We start from the raw sequence: 18,164 nt of genomic DNA, 5'->3' as shown, positions 1-18,164 counted from the left end.
CTCTTTAAAATGATGTATAATAATTGATGGGTTGGATTGGAAAAATATAGAGAAAAAAAAAGTTGAAATAAAACTTACATTTTCGTATAACCTAAGAGTGTCAAAAAAGATGCTAATTTAAAAATTCCTGGAAGCCGTATTTATTGAAATTAAAGAGTGAAACTTATTTTAAATTAAAGCTCAAAGCTTTCTCTTTAAAATGATGTATAATAATTGTTGGGTTGAATTGGAAAAATATAGAGAAAAAAAAAGTTGAAATAAAACTTACATTTTCGTATAACCTAAGAGTGTCAAAAAAGATGCTAATTTAAAAATTCCTGGAAGCCGTATTTATTGAAATTAAAGAATGAAACTTATTTTAAATTAAAGCTCAAAGCTTTCTCTTTAAAATGATGTATAATAATTGTTGGGTTGGATTCGAAAAATATAGAGAAAAAAAAAGTTGAAATAAAACTTACATTTTCGTATAACCTAAGAGTGTCAAAAAAGATGCTAATTTAAAAATTCCTGGAAGCCGTATTTATTGAAATTAAAGAATGAAACTTATTTTAAATTAAAGCTCAAAGCTTTCTCTTTAAAAAGATGTATAATAATTGTTGGGTTGGATTGAAAAAATATAGAGAAAAAAAATGTTGAAACAAAACTTACATTTTCGAATAACCTAAAAGTGTCAAAAAAGATGCTAATTTAAAAATTCCTAGAAGCCGTATTTATTGAAATTAAAGAATGAAACTTATTTTAAATTAAAGCTCAAAGCTTTCTCTTTAAAATGATGTATAATAATTGTTGGGTTGGATTGGAAAAATATAGAGAAAAAAAAAGTTGAAATAAAACTTACATTTTCATATAACCTAAGAGTGTCAAAAAAGATGCTAATTTAAAAATTCCTGGAAGCCGTATTTATTGAAATTAAAAAATGAAACTTATTTTAAATTAAAGCTCAAAGCTTTCTCTTTAAAATGATGTATAATAATTGTTGGGTTGGATTGGAAAAATATAGAGAAAAGAAAAGTTGAAATAAAACTTACATTTTCGTATAACCTAAGAGTGTCAAAAAAGGTGCTAATTTAAAAATTCCTGGAAGCCGTATTTATTAAAATTAAAGAATGAAACTTATTTTAAATTAAAGCTCAAAGCTTTCTCTTTAAAATGATGTATAATAATTGTTGGGTTGATTTGTAAAAATATAGAGAAAAAAAAGTTGAAATAAAACTTACATTTTCGTATAACCTAAGAGTGTCAAAAAAGATGCTAATTTAAAAATTCCTGGAAGCCGTATTTATTGAAATTAAAGAATGAAACTTATTTTAAATTAAAGCTCAAAGCTTTCTTTTTAAAATGATCTGTAATAATCACACCTAGTAACCATTTATCAAAGAAATACCTTTTTGAACAACAAAATTCAACAGCACCACTTTTCACTAAACTTCTAACCTCACATCTGGATGAATAAGTTTAAAGTGTACCTGAAAATCCTACAGTGCGGATTGCGACGTTTTTTATACAGATTCTCTCTTGTATACACTTGTATAGTAGAAAGTACCGACAGCTTTAAATGCGCCGAATAGATAACTACAGTTTAAAATTACCGGTACTTTAAAGTGCCGTCGGGACACAAAGGGTTAATCCCTTACGACCTGTAAATAACCTTTTAAAGTATTCGATAAATAAATAAATAATTACATAAATTTTATTATAAATAAATATTAACGATTTTTCGCTGCTTAACCTATCCTAAATTTGACAATGTTTGACATATTATAACCTCCATTACTAACCTAACACAAGGTTTATAGAACATAAGGTATTATAGAACTAGAATGTTTCTAGTTCTAGGTCTAGTGTTAGTTCTAGTTTTAGTGGGATAAAAATATGCAATATAGTGATATCTTGTGCTAACTAGCGTTACTTACCACCGTCACTAGAACTAACAGTAGACCTAGAACTAAAAACATTCGGATTTAGCCGCACGTCTCTCAAGACGGCTAAACCCGAATGATTTTAGTTCTAGGTCTTGTGTTAGTTTTAGTGATAGTGCAGGTGCAATACTAGAACTAACACTAGACCGAGAATTAGAAACATTCGGATTTTGCAGCACGTCTCTCAAGACGACAAACCAGAACGATTCTAATTCTAGGTCTTGTGTTAGTTCTAATGTTAGTGTAAATCTAGAACTAACACTAGAGTTAGACCTAGAAACATTCGGGTTTAGCTGTGCGTCTTCATACGCTGTTTCTAGTGCTAAATCTCTTATAGATATCTTATATTAACTAGCGCTACCTACCACTGTCACAAGAACTAGCATTAGCACTACAACCAGAAATATTCAGCCATGTTGCATTTATGTGGTACAAAGTTAGTAGATACACCCTGGTTTCTATGGAAATATATTCTTGCATATTGCCTTTTAAGTGAAATTCACTGTATACAGGGTGATTCAAAAAACCGCTGACATACTTCTAGAGTAGATAATACATGAAAAATTAAGATGAATAGTCTTAATATACATGGGGTCGCAAATGCCTCGTTGGCGAGATATAGCAGATCAAAGTTTCTTTAAAATTAAACATTATCTGCTATAAAAAGCAATTTTTTAAATATATTGTCTACGCCATTGCTCTCTACGCGTGTAAAGTGATCAATTATCTATCAATTGGTTTCTTACAAAACTTGATCAAAGCAATAGTTTTTAAGAAAAACACGTTTGTAGAAAATTTGTTAATTCAGTCAAAAACTGTTGCTTTAATCAAAGTTTTGTAAGAGACCTAAGAAACCAATTGATAGATAATTGATCACTTTACACGAAAATACTGCCCGTTTGACAAAATTAGCAGTGGAGTTGAAAATATTTTTAAAAAAGGGCTTTTTATTGCAGATAATGTTTAATTTTAAAGATACTGACCCGCTATATCTCGTTAAGGAGACATTTGCGACCCCATGTATATTAAGACTTTTCATCTTAATTTTTGATGTATTACCTGCCCTAGAAGTCTGTCAACGGTTTTTTGAATCATCCTGTAGAGAGTCATCTCCCAGAATTAGATAAAGAAATGTCAAAGTCATGCGCAGAGTTTGTCTTGGCATCATGAGAAAGATAGATATTGGTTAAATTATACTGGCTTGGTTTATATCAAAAATATCTAAGAAAACAACGCGACTTTACTTATTTAAATTATTTATTGTGTACACAACTATAGTATGTCCACTAATAATTACAGTACCAGTTAGATTAGTAAAACAAAAAGAATATAAAATGGAATGGAAGGCACTTCTAAATTAACATACTCTATTAGATGTTTAAAAAAGAAAATAAATTGACCACGTAAATAAATAAATGCTTTTAAATCAATAAAATTTAAGAAACAAAAGCATCTACCCTGACATAATTAAACGAACGAAATCTTCATAGTTTACATTTCCCTGAGAATCCTCTTGACCTTGCAATAATTGTTCAACTTCATCATCAGTTAATTTTTCTCCCAAAGTCGTTAGTAAATGTCTTAATTCAGCTGAACTGATATAACCGTTTCCATCTTTATCAAAGTGACGTAAACCTTCAATAAAATCATCCGCGGTGTCAGCGCTTCTTGACTTAGAAATTTGCTATGAAAAAAAATCATTACAAGAAAATTATGATGAAAAATACACTTTACTTACTTGATAAATTGGTAAGAAAACTTCAAAAGAAACCCTCTCACTAGATTTATGTTGATGTGTATATTTTTTAACATCAGATTCTGTTGGGTTTTGTCCCAAAGCTCTCAAAGCGTCGCCAATTTGTCCAACATGAATTTTTCCATCCCCACGATTATCAAATAATTGAAAAGCCTCTTGGAATTCTATCAAAAACAAAAAATAAATAAATCAAATACAACAAAACGGAGAATAATAGGAAAATAAAATTATAAATAGCTCCACCTTCTACTGAAGTTAAAGATAATTTACTTGGACGTTCGTAAAGATACATTTTTGAAATTTACCAATGAGTGTTAAGAATAATACTGAGTGTGATGGTCATCTGGTCTTGGAAGACCTACTTCCAAGTGCCCACTTTCAAAATCTGACCATATATGGTCTGTAAGTAACTGGGTGATTCATTGTGGGGATATCGTTCAGGTTTGGTTTACACAACTGGTTTGTATAAAAGATAAGAAAATTTTATGATAAATATAGGTGGAGTCCTCAATCAATGGCAAGAAATTCGAAAATTTTAAATGAAGCATCCCATATTTTATTAGCCTACCAAATTCTCTACATCAATCATTCATAAACCTTTCTATAGCTATTTGTTGTGCTTCCCTTAAATTAGGAAATTTATCAAAACATGCATGGAATGCCAGAAGATGTTTGTATAAGCAAACCCTAGATATTCTTAGAAATTACTTCATCACAGGATGAGTCATAAATGTTTTATCAGCTCATTTAAGGAATACTTTTTGATAAAGCAACGAAATTTTTACAATTAATTTTATTGATTTGATACATTTTTGACTCTTTTTAACAATAGAACTGAACATAAACATCAAAATCTTTGCCAAATATTTTATTAATCTACTTTTCAGCACACAATGCATAAATAATTTTCCTCAATGTAATGATCGTGTAAACAGGACTTTATCTATCTCCCACTACTTTAAAAAAAGAAAATAAAACATGATAAGAGTTAAAAAAAGTGTTGTCTATAAATCTGTACATAATTACATCATTTATAGTTTTTAATGTTTTTATATTAAATATTATTAAAAGAATATAAATAAAAGTAAATTATCATACGTGTCGGTTTTTTGTCAATATAGGCGGGGTAACTTAACCTAGATTTTAACATAAAACGTCACTTACCGGCCATCTGGTCCTCAGTGTAGTTAGCCTGCAACAAAGAGGAAAGATTTTAATGAATTTTATCACGAATTCAGTTAAATTTAACGTAAAATAACGCGATTTATTTAATAAAAACAACTTTATTAGACTCACCATTGTGTACGAAGCAACTATCCAACTGTCAAATAATACTTGGCACGGGTGACGTGAGTCGATTTGAATGCGGTTAGCGTGAATCCGCGGGAAGTTTAAATACCCCGGACGGGAGTAAAGTTAAAAATAAAATCGGGATGAGAAACCCTTTTCGATCGGTTTGAAATAGTTTTACTAAAGATAGAACTTTAGATGAAAACATTTTTTAGAAAACATAAACAGCGTCTACGGCTCAAAAAGGAGACTGTAAATGAACTTTGTGTAGCGATTTTCCAGACATTGTTTGTGTAATTATCCAGAAATAGATGTACATATAAAATAGATCGGTTTCAACTTGTGGAGAAGTCGAAAGAGATCTTGCTGTAATATGTATAGTGAGAAAATTTATTTCGAAATGAATTCCATATTTGGTAACTGAATTGCTTTGTATGTGTGTATTTTGAGTTGCCTATATTGCAGAGAATAAATATAAAAATTGTAAATTTTTAAAAATCTATTAAATACATTTTTTTTGAACACTAAATATTAAAAATTATTGCTTTTGTTCCGGATACCATTCGACTTACTCATATAAACAAAAAAATAAACAAAGCATTAAAGTCGAGAGAAAGAATATATTAGATCCGGATTAACGTTGTTTTATGACCAACTCGCGATAACAAAGGAAATTATATACAGTGCCTTTCAAAAGTAACGGATAAATTCGATAAAATTATTATAAACAATTTATGAAGAAATCGACTAAAGATTTAAATTTTTTACAATTTTTTCGTGTATATTTTAAATTTTTTCCGCCATTTTTAGACGAGTTATGACGTCATCGAAGTTTTTTTTAAATGGAATACCCCATTTTTTATATCGGAATTTGAAAGAGAATTTCTTTCTGAATTATGTACAGGGTGGTTCAAATTCGATGTCCGAATAGGCTCACTCGGAAACTATAAGAGTTAGAAAAAAAGTAGCTTACATGTCATGATCTCGTTTTTCGAGAAACTGCTAATGCCGAAAACTCATAGCGCTACCGTCTTTTGTTTTTCCCCTAGAGGCCAAAATTGAAAATATCGTAAAACCAATAAGTGCAATTATCTTGGTTATTATTATAGGTGGAGTATTATAACTACGACATTATATGGACACTTTTTTACAGAGAATTTTATGACGGAGTCAAAAAAAATTTTTCGGTTTTAGATTTTGAGATATCATGAGAATTTTCGTTTTTTTAAATGGAAACAACCACTGATTATTCGCTTATTAAATTCGTTATTTTTTTCTGATTACAAAAATATAGGGTTCGACAGGTCTATTTCTTATTGTTTTAGAATAAAGCTAAAAATAAACTTTTTTTATAAAATTTCCATCTAGTGTCGTCGAGGAAATTAAATTTACAGTTTCCTGTAAGTTACGGGGCGGTAGGTAAAATCTAAAAAGTTAACAATTAAATACGAAGATAACTTCTGGTATTTAAAAACAAATAATTTTTTAATATGTAACATTCTAACATGTCAAACTTTTCAAAATTTTCGTAATTGACCTTAAAAACAGGATTTTTAAAGTGTCATTTCAGAAAATTTTTGAATACAAACAAATGTTGCTATGTTTATTTGAATTAAAAAAAAAAAAACATATGAGCGCCATCTATCGATAATTTATTAAGTCATTTAAAAATAATATTAAATCGTAATAAAAAATGTGAAATAATGCAATCTATTCCAACTTTTGTGTAAAACATATATAAATTAAACAGTTTAACAAATATATTTGTTTCAAATATCAGAAATATGTTTTTTTAATTTTTAGTTATAGAACCGTAATTTACAGGAAACTGTAAATTTAATTTCTTCCACGACACTAAAAGAAAAGTTTATTTTTAGTTTTATTCTAAAACAATAAGAAATAGACCTGTCAAACCCTATATTTTTGTAATCAGAAAGAAATAACGAATTTATTAAGCGAATAATCAGTGGTTGTTTCCATTTAAAAAAACGAAAATTCTCATGATATCTCAAAATCTAAAACCGATAACTTTTTTTTGACTACGTCATGAAATTCTCTGTAAAAAAGTGTCCATATAATGTCTTAGTTATAATACTCCACCTATAATAATAACCAAGATAATTGCACTTATTGGTTTTACGATATTTTCAATTTTGGCCTCTAGCGGAAAAACAAAAGACGATAGCGCTATGAGGTTTTCGGCATTAGCAGTTTCTCGAAAAACGAGATCATGACATGTCAGCTACTTTTCTTCTAACTCTTATAGTTTTCGAGTTAGCCTATTCGGTTCATCGAATTTGAACCACCCTGTACAGGGTTTTTAGGGTACTTTTTTACAGAGAATTTCATGACGTAGTAAAAAAAAAAGTTATCGGTTTTAGATTTTGAGATATCATGAGAATTTTCGTTTTTTTAAATGGAAACAACCACTGATTATTCGCTTATTAAATTCGTTATTTTTTTCTGATTACAAAAATATAGGGTTCGACAGGTCTATTTGTTATTGTTTTAGAATAAAGCTAAAAATAAACTTTTTTATAAAATTTCCATCTAGTGTTGTCGAGGAAATTAAATTTACAGTATCCTGTAAGTTACGGGGCGGTAGGTAAAATCTAAAAAGTTAACAATTAAATACTAAGATAACTTCTGGTATTTAAAAACAAATAATTTTTTAATATGTAACATTCTAACATGTCAAACTTTTCAAAATTTTCGAAATTGATCTTAAAAACAGGATTTTTAAAGTGACACTTCAGAAAATTTTTTAATACAAACAAATGTTGCTATGTTTATTTGAATTAAAAAAAACATGCCATCTATCGATAATTTATTAAGTCATTTAAAAATAATATTAAATCGTAATAAAAAATGTGAAATAATGCAATCTATTCCAACTTTTGTGTAAAACATAGATAAATTAAATAGTTCAACAAATATATTTGTTTCAAATATCAGAAATATGTTTTTTTTAATTTTTAGTTATAGAACAGTAATTTACAGGAAACTGTAAATTTAATGTCTTGGACGACACTAAAAGAAAAGTTTATTTTTAGTTTTATTCTAAAACAATAAGAAATAAACCTGTCAAACCCTATATTTTTGTAATCAGAAAAAAATAACGAATTTATTAAGCGAATAATCAGTGGTTGTTTCCATTTAAAAAAACGAAATTTGTGATGATATCTCAAAATCTAAACCAGAAAATTTTTTTTTGACTACGTCATCAAATTCTCTGTAAAAAAGTGTCCATATAATGTCTTAGTTATAATACTCCACCTATAATAATAACCAAGATAATTACATTTGCAGGTTTTACGATATTTTCAATTTTGGCCTCTAGCGGAAAAACAAAAGACGATAGCGCTATGAGGTTTTCGGCATTAGCAGTTTCTCGAAAAACGAGATCATGACATGTCAGCTACTTTTCTTCTAACTCTTATAGTTTTCGAGTTAGCCTATTCGGACATCGAATTTGAACCACCCTGTACAATAAATATTAATATCGGTTACATAAGAAAATTTTCGAGAAAAATTAATTTAAAGTTTCATTATTTCCCATTCATTTGATATAAAAAATAGTAGTAGCCGTGCGTAATCATGGTAACCAAATGTTTTGATTTAAAATTTCCAAGTGTCAAAATTCGATTGGAAACAGTGTATTGTGCGTTAATGAGATTATTTTGAGTAGTATTATGGAGTTTCTTGTGTTAATTGTTGTTATTCATTGTTATTCGTTGTTATTTGATCTTATTGTTTATCTATTATTGGTTATTTTTTATTTATTGACTGTTCGATAAGTAAGAAATTAATAATGACGCTTACTGAAACTGAAAGAATCGAGATTCTTATGATGATTGGTTTCGGAAATAGAGTCCGAACGTTGTTTAACGAAAAACATCCAAACCGTACTCCAATATCACTATCGACAATAAGTCGAATTGAGAGTAAATTTCGCGAACTTGGTCATGTACGAGATAAACCTAAGACCGGACGTCCATTGGCCTTAAATGAAGACCGTCAATTGGATGTCCTGTTAAGTGTAGAGGAAAATCCGCATTCAAACATCTCCAATATTGCTGTAAATTTAAATACATTTAGAAGCACAGTATCAAGATTTCTTAAGAAAAAAAAATGTCACCCGTACACTAAAGTACGCGCTACCATCTGGTGGTGCCCCGAGCTTGCCTCACTAAAACGAGAGGTGCGGACTGCCTTCAACAAAGCTAAGGACTCCAGGATCGACTCTGACTGGCACCTCTATAAGAGGAAGCTGTCAGATTTTAAAAAAAACCATTCGTCGAAAAAAGCGAGAAGCATGGAAGAACTTCTGTGAGGAAATTACTTCCTCTACAGAGGTCTCCCGCCTAAAAAAGGTGCTTGCTTCGAGCCCTGTTCAACGTATTGGTATACTAAAGAACGAAGACGGTTCTTATACCGACAACCTTCAAGACAGTTTACAGCTTTTAATGACTGTTCATTTCTCAGGTTCGGACAACTTTAACGATGTCCAACAAGAGATAATTCATGTACCAACTGCGGATGAATGGCTCTTGGCCAAAGTCATCTGCGACGAGGAGAAAATACGATGGGCTGTGAATACGTTCTCGCCGTTCAAAACTCCAGGACCGGACGGGATTACACCGGCCCTCTTACAATGAGGACTGGATGACCTGCTACCGCACCTGAAGAGTATTTTCCAGGGATGTCTGGCATTTCGCTATGTACCGGGTAGTTGGCGTGAAGTCACGGTCAACTTTATACCTAAACCGGGTAAGCAAGATTACTTCCTTCCGAAGTCCTATAGACCAATTAGCCTCTCCTCCTTTCTATTGAAAACGTTGGAGAGGCTTTGCGACCGTTACATTAGAGACTCTTGTCTGCGCAGCAGGCCACTAGACTCTAATCAACATGCTTACACCCAGAGAAAGTCCACGCTGACGGCTCTTCACTCAGTGATCAGTTTCGTCGGTGGTGCGCTGGACCACAAGGAGTCCGCCCTCGGGGTTTTTATTGACGTGGAAGGAGCTTTTGATAAAACTACCTTCTCCGGAATTAACGACGCCTTGCTAGAGCATAACGTTCCTCTGGCCCTGTGCGGCTGGATTGAGAGCACTCTAAGACATAGGGTCGTCAAATTAAGAGCTGGCCAGGCCACTCTTCAAGGGGCTGTTACTAGAGGCTGTCCGCAAGGGGGAGTACTTTCTCCACTTTTGTGGAATCTCACCCTCGATAGCCTCATGAAACGCCTAAATCTAGCCGGTTTTAAAACCGTTGGCTACGCAGATGACCTGACAATCCTCATAAGAGGCAAGTACGCTAATGTACTCCTCGACAGGATGCAGGAAGCACTCAATCTAATTGAGAACTGGTGTAATAAACAATGCCTTTCCGTCAATCCCAAAAAGACAGAGATGGTTCTTTTTACACGCAAGCGCAACATTGGCAATCCTAGACTGCCAACGCTCGCTAAAATTCCACTTAAACTGTCTACAGAAGTCAAGTACTTGGGCTTAATAATAGACAGTAAGCCAACGTGGAAATCCCACCTAGACAATAGAGTTAATAAAGCTTGTGTCGCCTTCGGCCAGTGCCGGAGGGCTGTCGGGAGGACTTGGGGTCTGTCCACTCAACCTACATATCCAAGAAGTGGCGTTGGTAACCATGAAACGACTACAATCAGTAGGAACTATGAAGGATGAGGACGCTGGCAGCAGTTCAACACTCTGGAGGGAAGCAGTGCTAGACACACCCCTACTCGAGTGTAAGACTGATCACAGACCAGCAAAATATGTTTTCTCAAGGAAGTACCTCACCCACGTCAGTCCCGCAGTTGTAGATGTACATAGAACCTTAAAGATCTACACTGATGGTTCAAAAGGACGAAATGGTGCAGGCGCGGGGGTATTCTCTCACGATCCCCTGATTCGCCTCTCAGAACCTTTAGGGTCCAGCACCACCGTCATACAAGCGGAACTAACTGCTATTAAACTTGCTGCTGACTGCATTGTTGAATCCAACAAGCGGGGTAAGTGTTTTACTATTTTTACAGACCGTAAACAATCTCTTTTAGCTTTAAGCAGAGTTATTATAACGTCTGCAGTAGTTATGGATTGTCACAAAGCACTGGAGGAGGCCGCGAAATACAATTCTGTCAGAATCCAGTGGATTAAAGGGCATTCCGGCTCCAAGGGTAACAACCACGCGGACAGGCTAGCCAAACGTGCTGCCGGTAGAGCGCTCTGTGCACCCGAGCCGATAATTACCCCCTCCTTAGCCACTCATATCGAGTTAATAAAGCACATTACCCACAAAAAATTTTTAAACGGGTGGGACCGTACCCCGGGCTGTCATCTCGCTAAGGAATTGTTAAAATATCCTTCAGCCGCAACAGCCCAGTTTTTCGTAGGGCTCGGTAAAAGTGCCCTTCGCACTGCCACAGGTCTCCTCACGGGACACTGTAAAGTAAATAAGCACCTTCAAAACATGAAGCTTGCTGACTCTCCTCTCTGTCGAGCCTGTGAACAGGATGACGAGACGGTTAAACACATCTTGTGTGATTGCCCCTCTCTGACCGACCTCAGATTGAGGACCTTCGGGGAGGAATGGCCAACCACAGATGACATCAGGAATGCACCTCTAGGAGCTGTCCTAGCCTTTGGTAAATCCTTAGGCTGGTTGATGTGACCAGAGCGTGTAATGGGAGGATGCACAAGGGGTCCAAAAGTGTGGCGGGCGGTTTTGCATGCACTCCCCAATCCATACATACATACATACACTAAAGTACACTTGGTGCATGAGCTTTCCGATGACGATTTTGATCGACGCGTGCAATTCTGCGAAACAATGACGGAACTATGCTACGCAAATCCGGAATTTATTAAAAACATTCTATGATGAAGCAACATTTTGTTTAAATGGCATCGTCCATAAGCAAAACTGCCGTTATTGGGCAGTAGAAAATCCCCATTGGAAAGCCGAGGCAAATACACAGTATCCCCAAAAGGTGAATGTGTGGGCTGGAATAGTGGAGAACAGAATTATTGGACCGTATTTCTTTAACGGAACCGTAATTCCAAGTTTACTTGCAATTTTTCCAAATGCAGAAGATTTTGGATCTTCACTACATCCCAGAATTTGGCTACAGCAAGATTGCGCGCCTCCTCATTATGCTCTAGTTGTACGAGAATACCTCAACCAAAAATTTCCCAATCGGTGGATTGGCAGACGCGGACATATTGAATGGCCCTTTAGATTATTTTTAATAAGCCTGATAACCTAGAAGATCTGAAGCAAAAAATTAGAGAAGAAATTCAAGAAGCATTTGTCTCCCGATTAAGATATTGCCTTACCGCTAACGGGCAGCAATTTGAACATTTGAATTAATGATGATTATTGTTTTCTATCGTTCATGTTATTTTTGTAAACTTAAAGTTTAAAAAAAATGTTTAATTTTTGATATCTTATTTTCTGTTTGCTTTTTTTTTTAATGCGTTTGATGCAACAAGCTATTGCTACTTTTGTATCTCAAGTACAATAGTAATAATAATTAATTTAAATAAATAATTCAATTCAAATTGAATTTTGACACTTGAAAATGTCAAATCAAAACAATTGGTTGCCATGGTTACGCACTGCTACTGCTATTTCCTATATCAAATGAATGAGAAATAATAAAACTTTAAATGAATTTTTCTCGAAAATTTTCTTATGTAACCGATATTAATAATTATTGCACATAATTCAGAAAAAAATTCTCTTTCAAATTCCGATATAAAAAATGGGGTGTTCCATTTAAAAAAAACTTCGATGACGTCATAACTCGTTTAAAAATGGCGGAAAAAATTTAAAATATACACCAAAAAATTTAAATCTTTAGACCCGTTTCAGCGATCTTTTCATAAACTGTTCGTAATGATTTTATCGAATTTATCCGTTACTTTTGAAACGCACTGTATAACGGGAACTTCATATAACTCGCAATATATGAACGCAGTAATCACAATTACAAAATGACTATGCACTTGCACTGTCTCACATAAAATGCAACGTAGCTTAATAGCACAAGCATTGGGTAGATTTGCAAAGAAAAAGTTTTGCTTAAAAAAACATGATAACCCTGACTTTTCGGCCTTCTTAAGAGACGCACGGCTAAGCCCGAATGTTTCTGGTTCTAGGTCTAGTGTTAGTGCTAGTGCAATACTAGAAATAACACCATATCGAGAACTACAAACATTCGGATTTAGCCTCATGTCTCTCAAGATGGATAATGCTAGTGTAAAACTAGAACTAACACTAGACCTAGAATTAGAAAGTATAGAAACCCGAATGTTTCTAGTTCTAGGTCTAGTGTTAGTTCTAGTTTTAGTGCAATAAAAATATGCACATAGTGATATCTTATGTTAACTAGCGCTACCTACCACTGTCACTAGAACTAACATTAGATCTAGAACTAGAAACATTCGGGTTTAGCCGCACGTTTTTCAAAACGGCTAAACCCGAAAGATTCTAGTTCTAAGTCTTGTGCTTGTTCTAGTGGTAGTGCTAGTGCAATGCTAGAACTAACATTAGACCGAGAACTAGAAACGTTCGGACTTAGCCGCACGTCTCTCAAGACGGCTAATCCCGAATGATTCTAGTTGTAGGTCTTGTGTTAGTTCTAGTTTTAGTTCAATAAAAATATGGAACATAGTGATATCTTATGTTAACTAACTCTACTTTCCACTGTCACTAGAATTAACATTAGACCTACAACCAAAAACATTTAGACATGGTGGCACTTGGTTTCTATGAAAATATATTTTTGTATATTGCATTTTAAGTGAAATTCAGTGTATACATTTCTGGCATAACATTTTTTGACTACTTGAAGTGAATTGCTTAGCTACAATGTTACATTTTAATATCTAAAGATTTTCTATCTCTATTTAAAGTGTTTTTTTATGATTAATAATTACAATACTTTCACTACATTTTTTATATCTATGTGAGACAGTAGAAAGATTATAGTAAAATTAAAATTCTTATTACACACGCAATAAATATACAATTTATAGTTTACAATACAATATGTTAAGATTTAGAATTTATTCATGCATGTTTTCAACAAGACCATAACTATCTATACATGTGCACGCGTTGTTACATTGTATCCAACGTTGTCCCAGATACAGACAAAACAATAAGAAAAATTCGAAAACACGACCTTATTGCTTATGCTTGTGATAATTTAGGGTCAATTTCAGAATTGCAATAATGTTAATCTTTATTCATATAATTTCAAATTTTTTTTTTTTTAATCGTTCGTTAAAGTATTTTATAGGAGGTTCCTTTCCTTCGGCCTTTAAGATCTTTGGGTTAATGTAGTATCATTATTGATTAAAGTCTTGCATCGGCGGAATTCAAGGACAAACGGTGGTGTGGTCGCAACCACGTCCACTGACAAACGTGTAATTAATTGTTAAGTGGAGGAGAGCGCGTTTCGCCTTTCGGCAAAGTTACAACGAGCTCATGAACCTTTTGCCCAGAGAAAGAGATAAAGAGATTGAGTGGGCTCACTCAATGGGATAGATTTATACGCGCCGGTCGAGACGAGACACGCTGTTTAGTTTACTCAACGATGAATAAATCATGAACAGGTGAATCGAAAATCTTGTCATTCATTAATGGGTTTATTGTTGCTACTTGAGAATTTGTAAAGCAAAATTTCTGGTATTGATTTGGCGACACCAACGTTCTTTGTAAAAGGTGATTGGCGTGGGTCCAATGGGATATAAAACAACGAATTGCATAAAAATGGTTGTAATGAGTGAGAAAGTATTCCTTGGACCGATATTGCAAGCCTGGCCATAGAGGCTTATGAATACATTTTGTCGCATGGTGAAGCAAAGAGTTAAATATCAAGGTCGTAATATGGCTTATAATATCGGTGCATGCAACGAATATTGTTAAGTATTTTAACATTAAATTCGCGGACGTGGAAAATTTCACCATGGCATTTACGTAATTGAAAAAACTTTCGTTATTTCTTTTAGGAACTTGCTTTCGTTTGAGTGGGCATCTCATTAATTCTTTTCCTAAAAATAGATTTTTACAAATTAACCTCCTTTGAATTAGTGTTTTAAGAAAAACCATATTGGACGCATTCCTTAATTGGAATGGTGTATATAATCGTAAATAAAGTATGTTGAGTTTCTGGCGTAATGATTGATGATTTAATTTAGAAATAAATTGAGTAATTACAAGAATATGTTGCAATTGCATAAGATCAAAAATAAAATAAAAAAATTAATGTGTCTAAAGTTCAAGCCTCTCCGTAGATCTAATTGTGTACAATTAATGGCATTTCTTCAGTAATAGTTACTTCCAGTTGACATTCAAACAAGATATTTAAAATGTAATAATTACAATGGCTCCATACATATATCTCAAGGATTCAATTAATTAAAATTAAAACATGGAATGTTTAAATCGGAGATAATACATCTATAACTTTCCTATTTTGCTAAACAAGGCCAAGAAACTTAGTAAACCGAAAAAAATCATACAAATATGTCCACAATGAATACTTTTATTCAATACAGATATATTTGCAGGAACATTTCTTCGCTTCTATTACCTCGCAACGACTTGTAGGTGTAGCACGCTTATGGTAATGGTCAAGATAACACGCGGCGAATGAGTGCAAGGTTATTTTAGTCTTACAATAGCAAATACGGCGTGGCCAGTAATATACAATGAATCAAGAGGAAATTGACCGGCAAGAACGAAATGTCAGAAAATAAATATTTACTCGCGACATTTCCGATGTTAAAAATAAAAATAAAAAAACTAGTAATTTCGATTAAGATAAAGAAAAATTGTTTCAATTTGCATACAAAGATAAATATTTAATGACATTTTATTGATAGGAAATTGAGTCCGTTTCAACGTGAGAAGGTGGTAGAAAGTGAATTTGCCCCAATGCCACACGTATACGCACGCAGCAATGTAGTGGTCGTACAAAAGTTGTTCTATTTTAATATTTTATTATGTAGTCTCACACCTTGCGCCATTTATTGTCACTGAACCGGGGCGTGATCCATTGTCCTATAACAAAATAGAAGAAAACGAACCTAAATTTCTTCCGCATTCCAATATAACACATTTTAAGCAAAAAAAGTTCTGTGAAAACCCTACAAGTCGCCTTGAAACAATTATTGACGCAGTTGAAATCCTATTTACGCGGTTAGAAAACCGTAAAGTTTACTTTAACGTTCAGTGTTAAGGTCAAATTGTAGATATTTCCCCAATCGCGAATTCATTTCAACCCACATCTTATAGTATTAAGTTTCAATAAATTATTGCAAAACAATAGCGTTTAATGCTAACGTCCAGTTAACAACGTCTGTAATAAATCCGATCTAAAGCGGTCGATCCAGATAAAATCTGTCCAAAGATAATGCCCTCGTAAATAAAACCGCATTGCAGTTGTGTCTATCATTTCAACTGTTGTTTCAAAAGGATTTCAATGACGCAAAGTATCTTTAAAGCGATCATTACGTCAACAGCTTCCTTTTATATATCATAAAGGGATAGATCTCTAAGGTTTAAACTCGCATTTTAGCAGATTGTTTAAATTATTTGACGTGTTTATGTTTTTTGCCAATGAAATTGCCAAACAAATCTCTTTGTTGTATCTGATAATATCTATTTGATAGAAGCCACTTGTTTGTTTGTTTTTTTTTGTGAATAAACTAGCATGTTTTATACGCCGCCCTAATGTAAAGCTGTTATTAAACTTTTATCTTTTAGTGTATAAAGATTTAAAAATTTTGCGTTAGCGTTTTTGTATTTCACACTCTATGCAGTGAATTTCACTGAAAATGCAATATACAACAATATATTTCTATAGAAACTACGGCGTACCTACCTACTTTTCTAGTGACAGTGGTAGGTAGCGCTCGTTAGAATTAGATATCACTGTGTTATATATTTTTATTGAACTAAAACTAGAACTAACACTAGATCTAGAACTAGAAACATTCGGGTTTAGCCGTCTTGAGAGACGTGCGGCTAAATCCGAATGTTTCCAGATCTAGGTCTAGTGTTAGTTTTAGTATTGCACTAGCACTGTCACTAGAACTAAATCAAGAGCTAGAACTAAAATCATTTGGATTTAGCCCTCTTGACAGACGCACAGCTAAACCCGAATGGTTCTAGGTCTAGTAGATTCAGCGTTAGATTGTGGTATATTTTTATTGAACTAAAACTAGAACTAACACCTAAAACTAGAAAGTATCCCTAGAAGTAGACCTAAAACCATTCGGGCTTAGCTGTGCGTCTGTCAAGACGGCTAAATCCAAATGATTCTAGTTCTAGTATTAATTCTCGTTTTAATTGTTATTCAGTGTTAGATTGTGGTATATTGTTATTGACTGAGGGAAATATATTCTTGAACAAAGATTATTACTCTTGGCACAAGCTTATCATATTCTTGGAAGTCAAGAATAATTTCCCTTAGTGTAGGTCTAGTGTTAGTTCTAGTATTGCACTAGCACTATCACTAGAACTAACACAAGACCTAGAACTAGAATCATTCGGGTTTAGCCGTCTTGAGAGACGTGAGGCTAAATCCGAATGTTTCTTATTCTCAGTCTAGTGTTTGTTCTAGTATTGCACTAGCACTATCACTAGAACTAACACAAGACCTAGAACTAGAAACATTCGGGTTTAGCCGTCTTGAGAGACGTGAGGCTAAATCCGAATGTTTCGAGTTCTCAGTCTAGTGTTTGTTCTAGTATTGCACTAGCACTATCACTAGAACTAACACAAGATCTAGAACTAGAATCATTCGGGTTTAGCCGTCTTGAGAGACGTGAGGCTAAATCCGAATGTTTCTTATTCTCAGTCTAGTGTTTGTTCTAGTATTGCACTAGCACTATCACTAGTGATAGTGCTAGAGCAATACTAAAAATTTTATTAAAAATGGATTATTTGTTTTTAATTCTACCGGTTTCGGTTCAATAGTAGAACCATCTTCAGGAACCCTCGAATGTCGTCAATTTATTTTTAAATCTCTTGTGATAGTTAATTTTTTGATACAAAAAATTGATATTCTTCGATGCGATAAGAATATGAGATACTTCATTCGATAATATTTCTGTTCTTAAAACAAAAAAATATTTTTGTTTTATGAATATCTTATACTTGTTTCTAAAAAA

At 33.3% G+C, this 18,164-nt stretch overlaps 2 protein-coding genes and 1 long non-coding RNA gene across 6 annotated transcripts; 2 read left to right on the top strand and 1 right to left on the bottom strand.

Annotated features, from left to right (window-relative positions):
• Positions 1-3,158: 3,158 nt before the first annotated feature.
• On the bottom strand, positions 3,159-5,048 carry LOC111429511 (Myosin light chain cytoplasmic). 2 transcript variants are annotated; one of them, XM_023065446.2, is made up of 4 exons: positions 4,972-5,048; positions 4,840-4,867; positions 3,658-3,839; positions 3,159-3,603 (listed from the first exon to the last, which is right to left on the bottom strand). In XM_023065446.2, the coding sequence occupies exons 1-4, from the start codon at positions 4,972-4,974 to the stop codon at positions 3,373-3,375; spliced, it is 444 nt and encodes a 147-aa protein (XP_022921214.1). In that variant the 5' UTR covers positions 4,975-5,048; the 3' UTR covers positions 3,159-3,372. The 2 variants fall into 2 exon arrangements, with proteins under 2 accessions (XP_022921214.1, XP_022921213.1); XM_023065445.2 differs by lacking the exons at positions 4,840-4,867; positions 4,972-5,048 and adding an exon at positions 3,919-4,044.
• LOC139430401 (uncharacterized) lies at positions 4,083-4,660 on the top strand. The gene is made up of 2 exons (XR_011640882.1): positions 4,083-4,345; positions 4,563-4,660. It is a non-coding gene; the product is annotated as an uncharacterized lncRNA (long non-coding RNA).
• Positions 5,049-8,033: 2,985 nt separating the features above from the next.
• Positions 8,034-16,776, top strand: LOC139430400 (uncharacterized). Of its 3 annotated transcripts, none has more exons than XR_011640881.1 (3): positions 8,034-10,990; positions 11,036-14,908; positions 14,997-16,776. XR_011640881.1 is itself a non-coding variant. In XM_071197340.1 (3 exons), the coding sequence occupies exons 2-3, from the start codon at positions 10,627-10,629 to the stop codon at positions 11,647-11,649; spliced, it is 978 nt and encodes a 325-aa protein (XP_071053441.1). In that variant the 5' UTR covers positions 8,034-9,363; positions 9,451-10,626; the 3' UTR covers positions 11,650-16,776. The 3 variants fall into 3 exon arrangements, 2 of the variants coding, with proteins under 2 accessions (XP_071053441.1, XP_071053440.1); XM_071197340.1 differs by having other exon boundaries at positions 8,034-9,363; positions 9,451-10,990; positions 11,036-16,776; XM_071197339.1 differs by having other exon boundaries at positions 8,034-9,369; positions 9,451-10,990; positions 11,036-16,776.
• The last annotated feature ends 1,388 nt before the right edge of the window (positions 16,777-18,164 follow it).

Source organism: Onthophagus taurus, chromosome 7 (genome assembly GCF_036711975.1).
Source record: "Onthophagus taurus isolate NC chromosome 7, IU_Otau_3.0, whole genome shotgun sequence".
Taxonomy (NCBI): domain Eukaryota; kingdom Metazoa; phylum Arthropoda; class Insecta; order Coleoptera; family Scarabaeidae; genus Onthophagus; species Onthophagus taurus.
This window is presented reverse-complemented; position numbering and strand designations above follow the sequence as displayed.

Excerpts from the sequence above, each read along its gene's own strand:
- LOC111429511 (XM_023065445.2), bottom strand. The coding sequence starts at position 3,967 with ATGTATCTTTACGAACGTCCAAGTAAATTATCTTTAACTTCAGTAGAA. Across the intron at positions 3,840-3,918 it reads ATCTTTAACTTCAGTAGAAG|AATTCCAAGAGGCTTTTCAA; the intron begins GTGGAGCTATTT and ends TGTTTTTGATAG. Across the intron at positions 3,604-3,657 it reads TTTTCTTACCAATTTATCAA|CAAATTTCTAAGTCAAGAAG; the intron begins GTAAGTAAAGTG and ends TTTTTTTCATAG.
- LOC139430400 (XM_071197340.1), top strand. The coding sequence starts at position 10,627 with ATGAAACGACTACAATCAGTAGGAACTATGAAGGATGAGGACGCTGGC. Across the intron at positions 10,991-11,035 it reads TGTTGAATCCAACAAGCGGG|CTTTAAGCAGAGTTATTATA; the intron begins GTAAGTGTTTTA and ends AATCTCTTTTAG.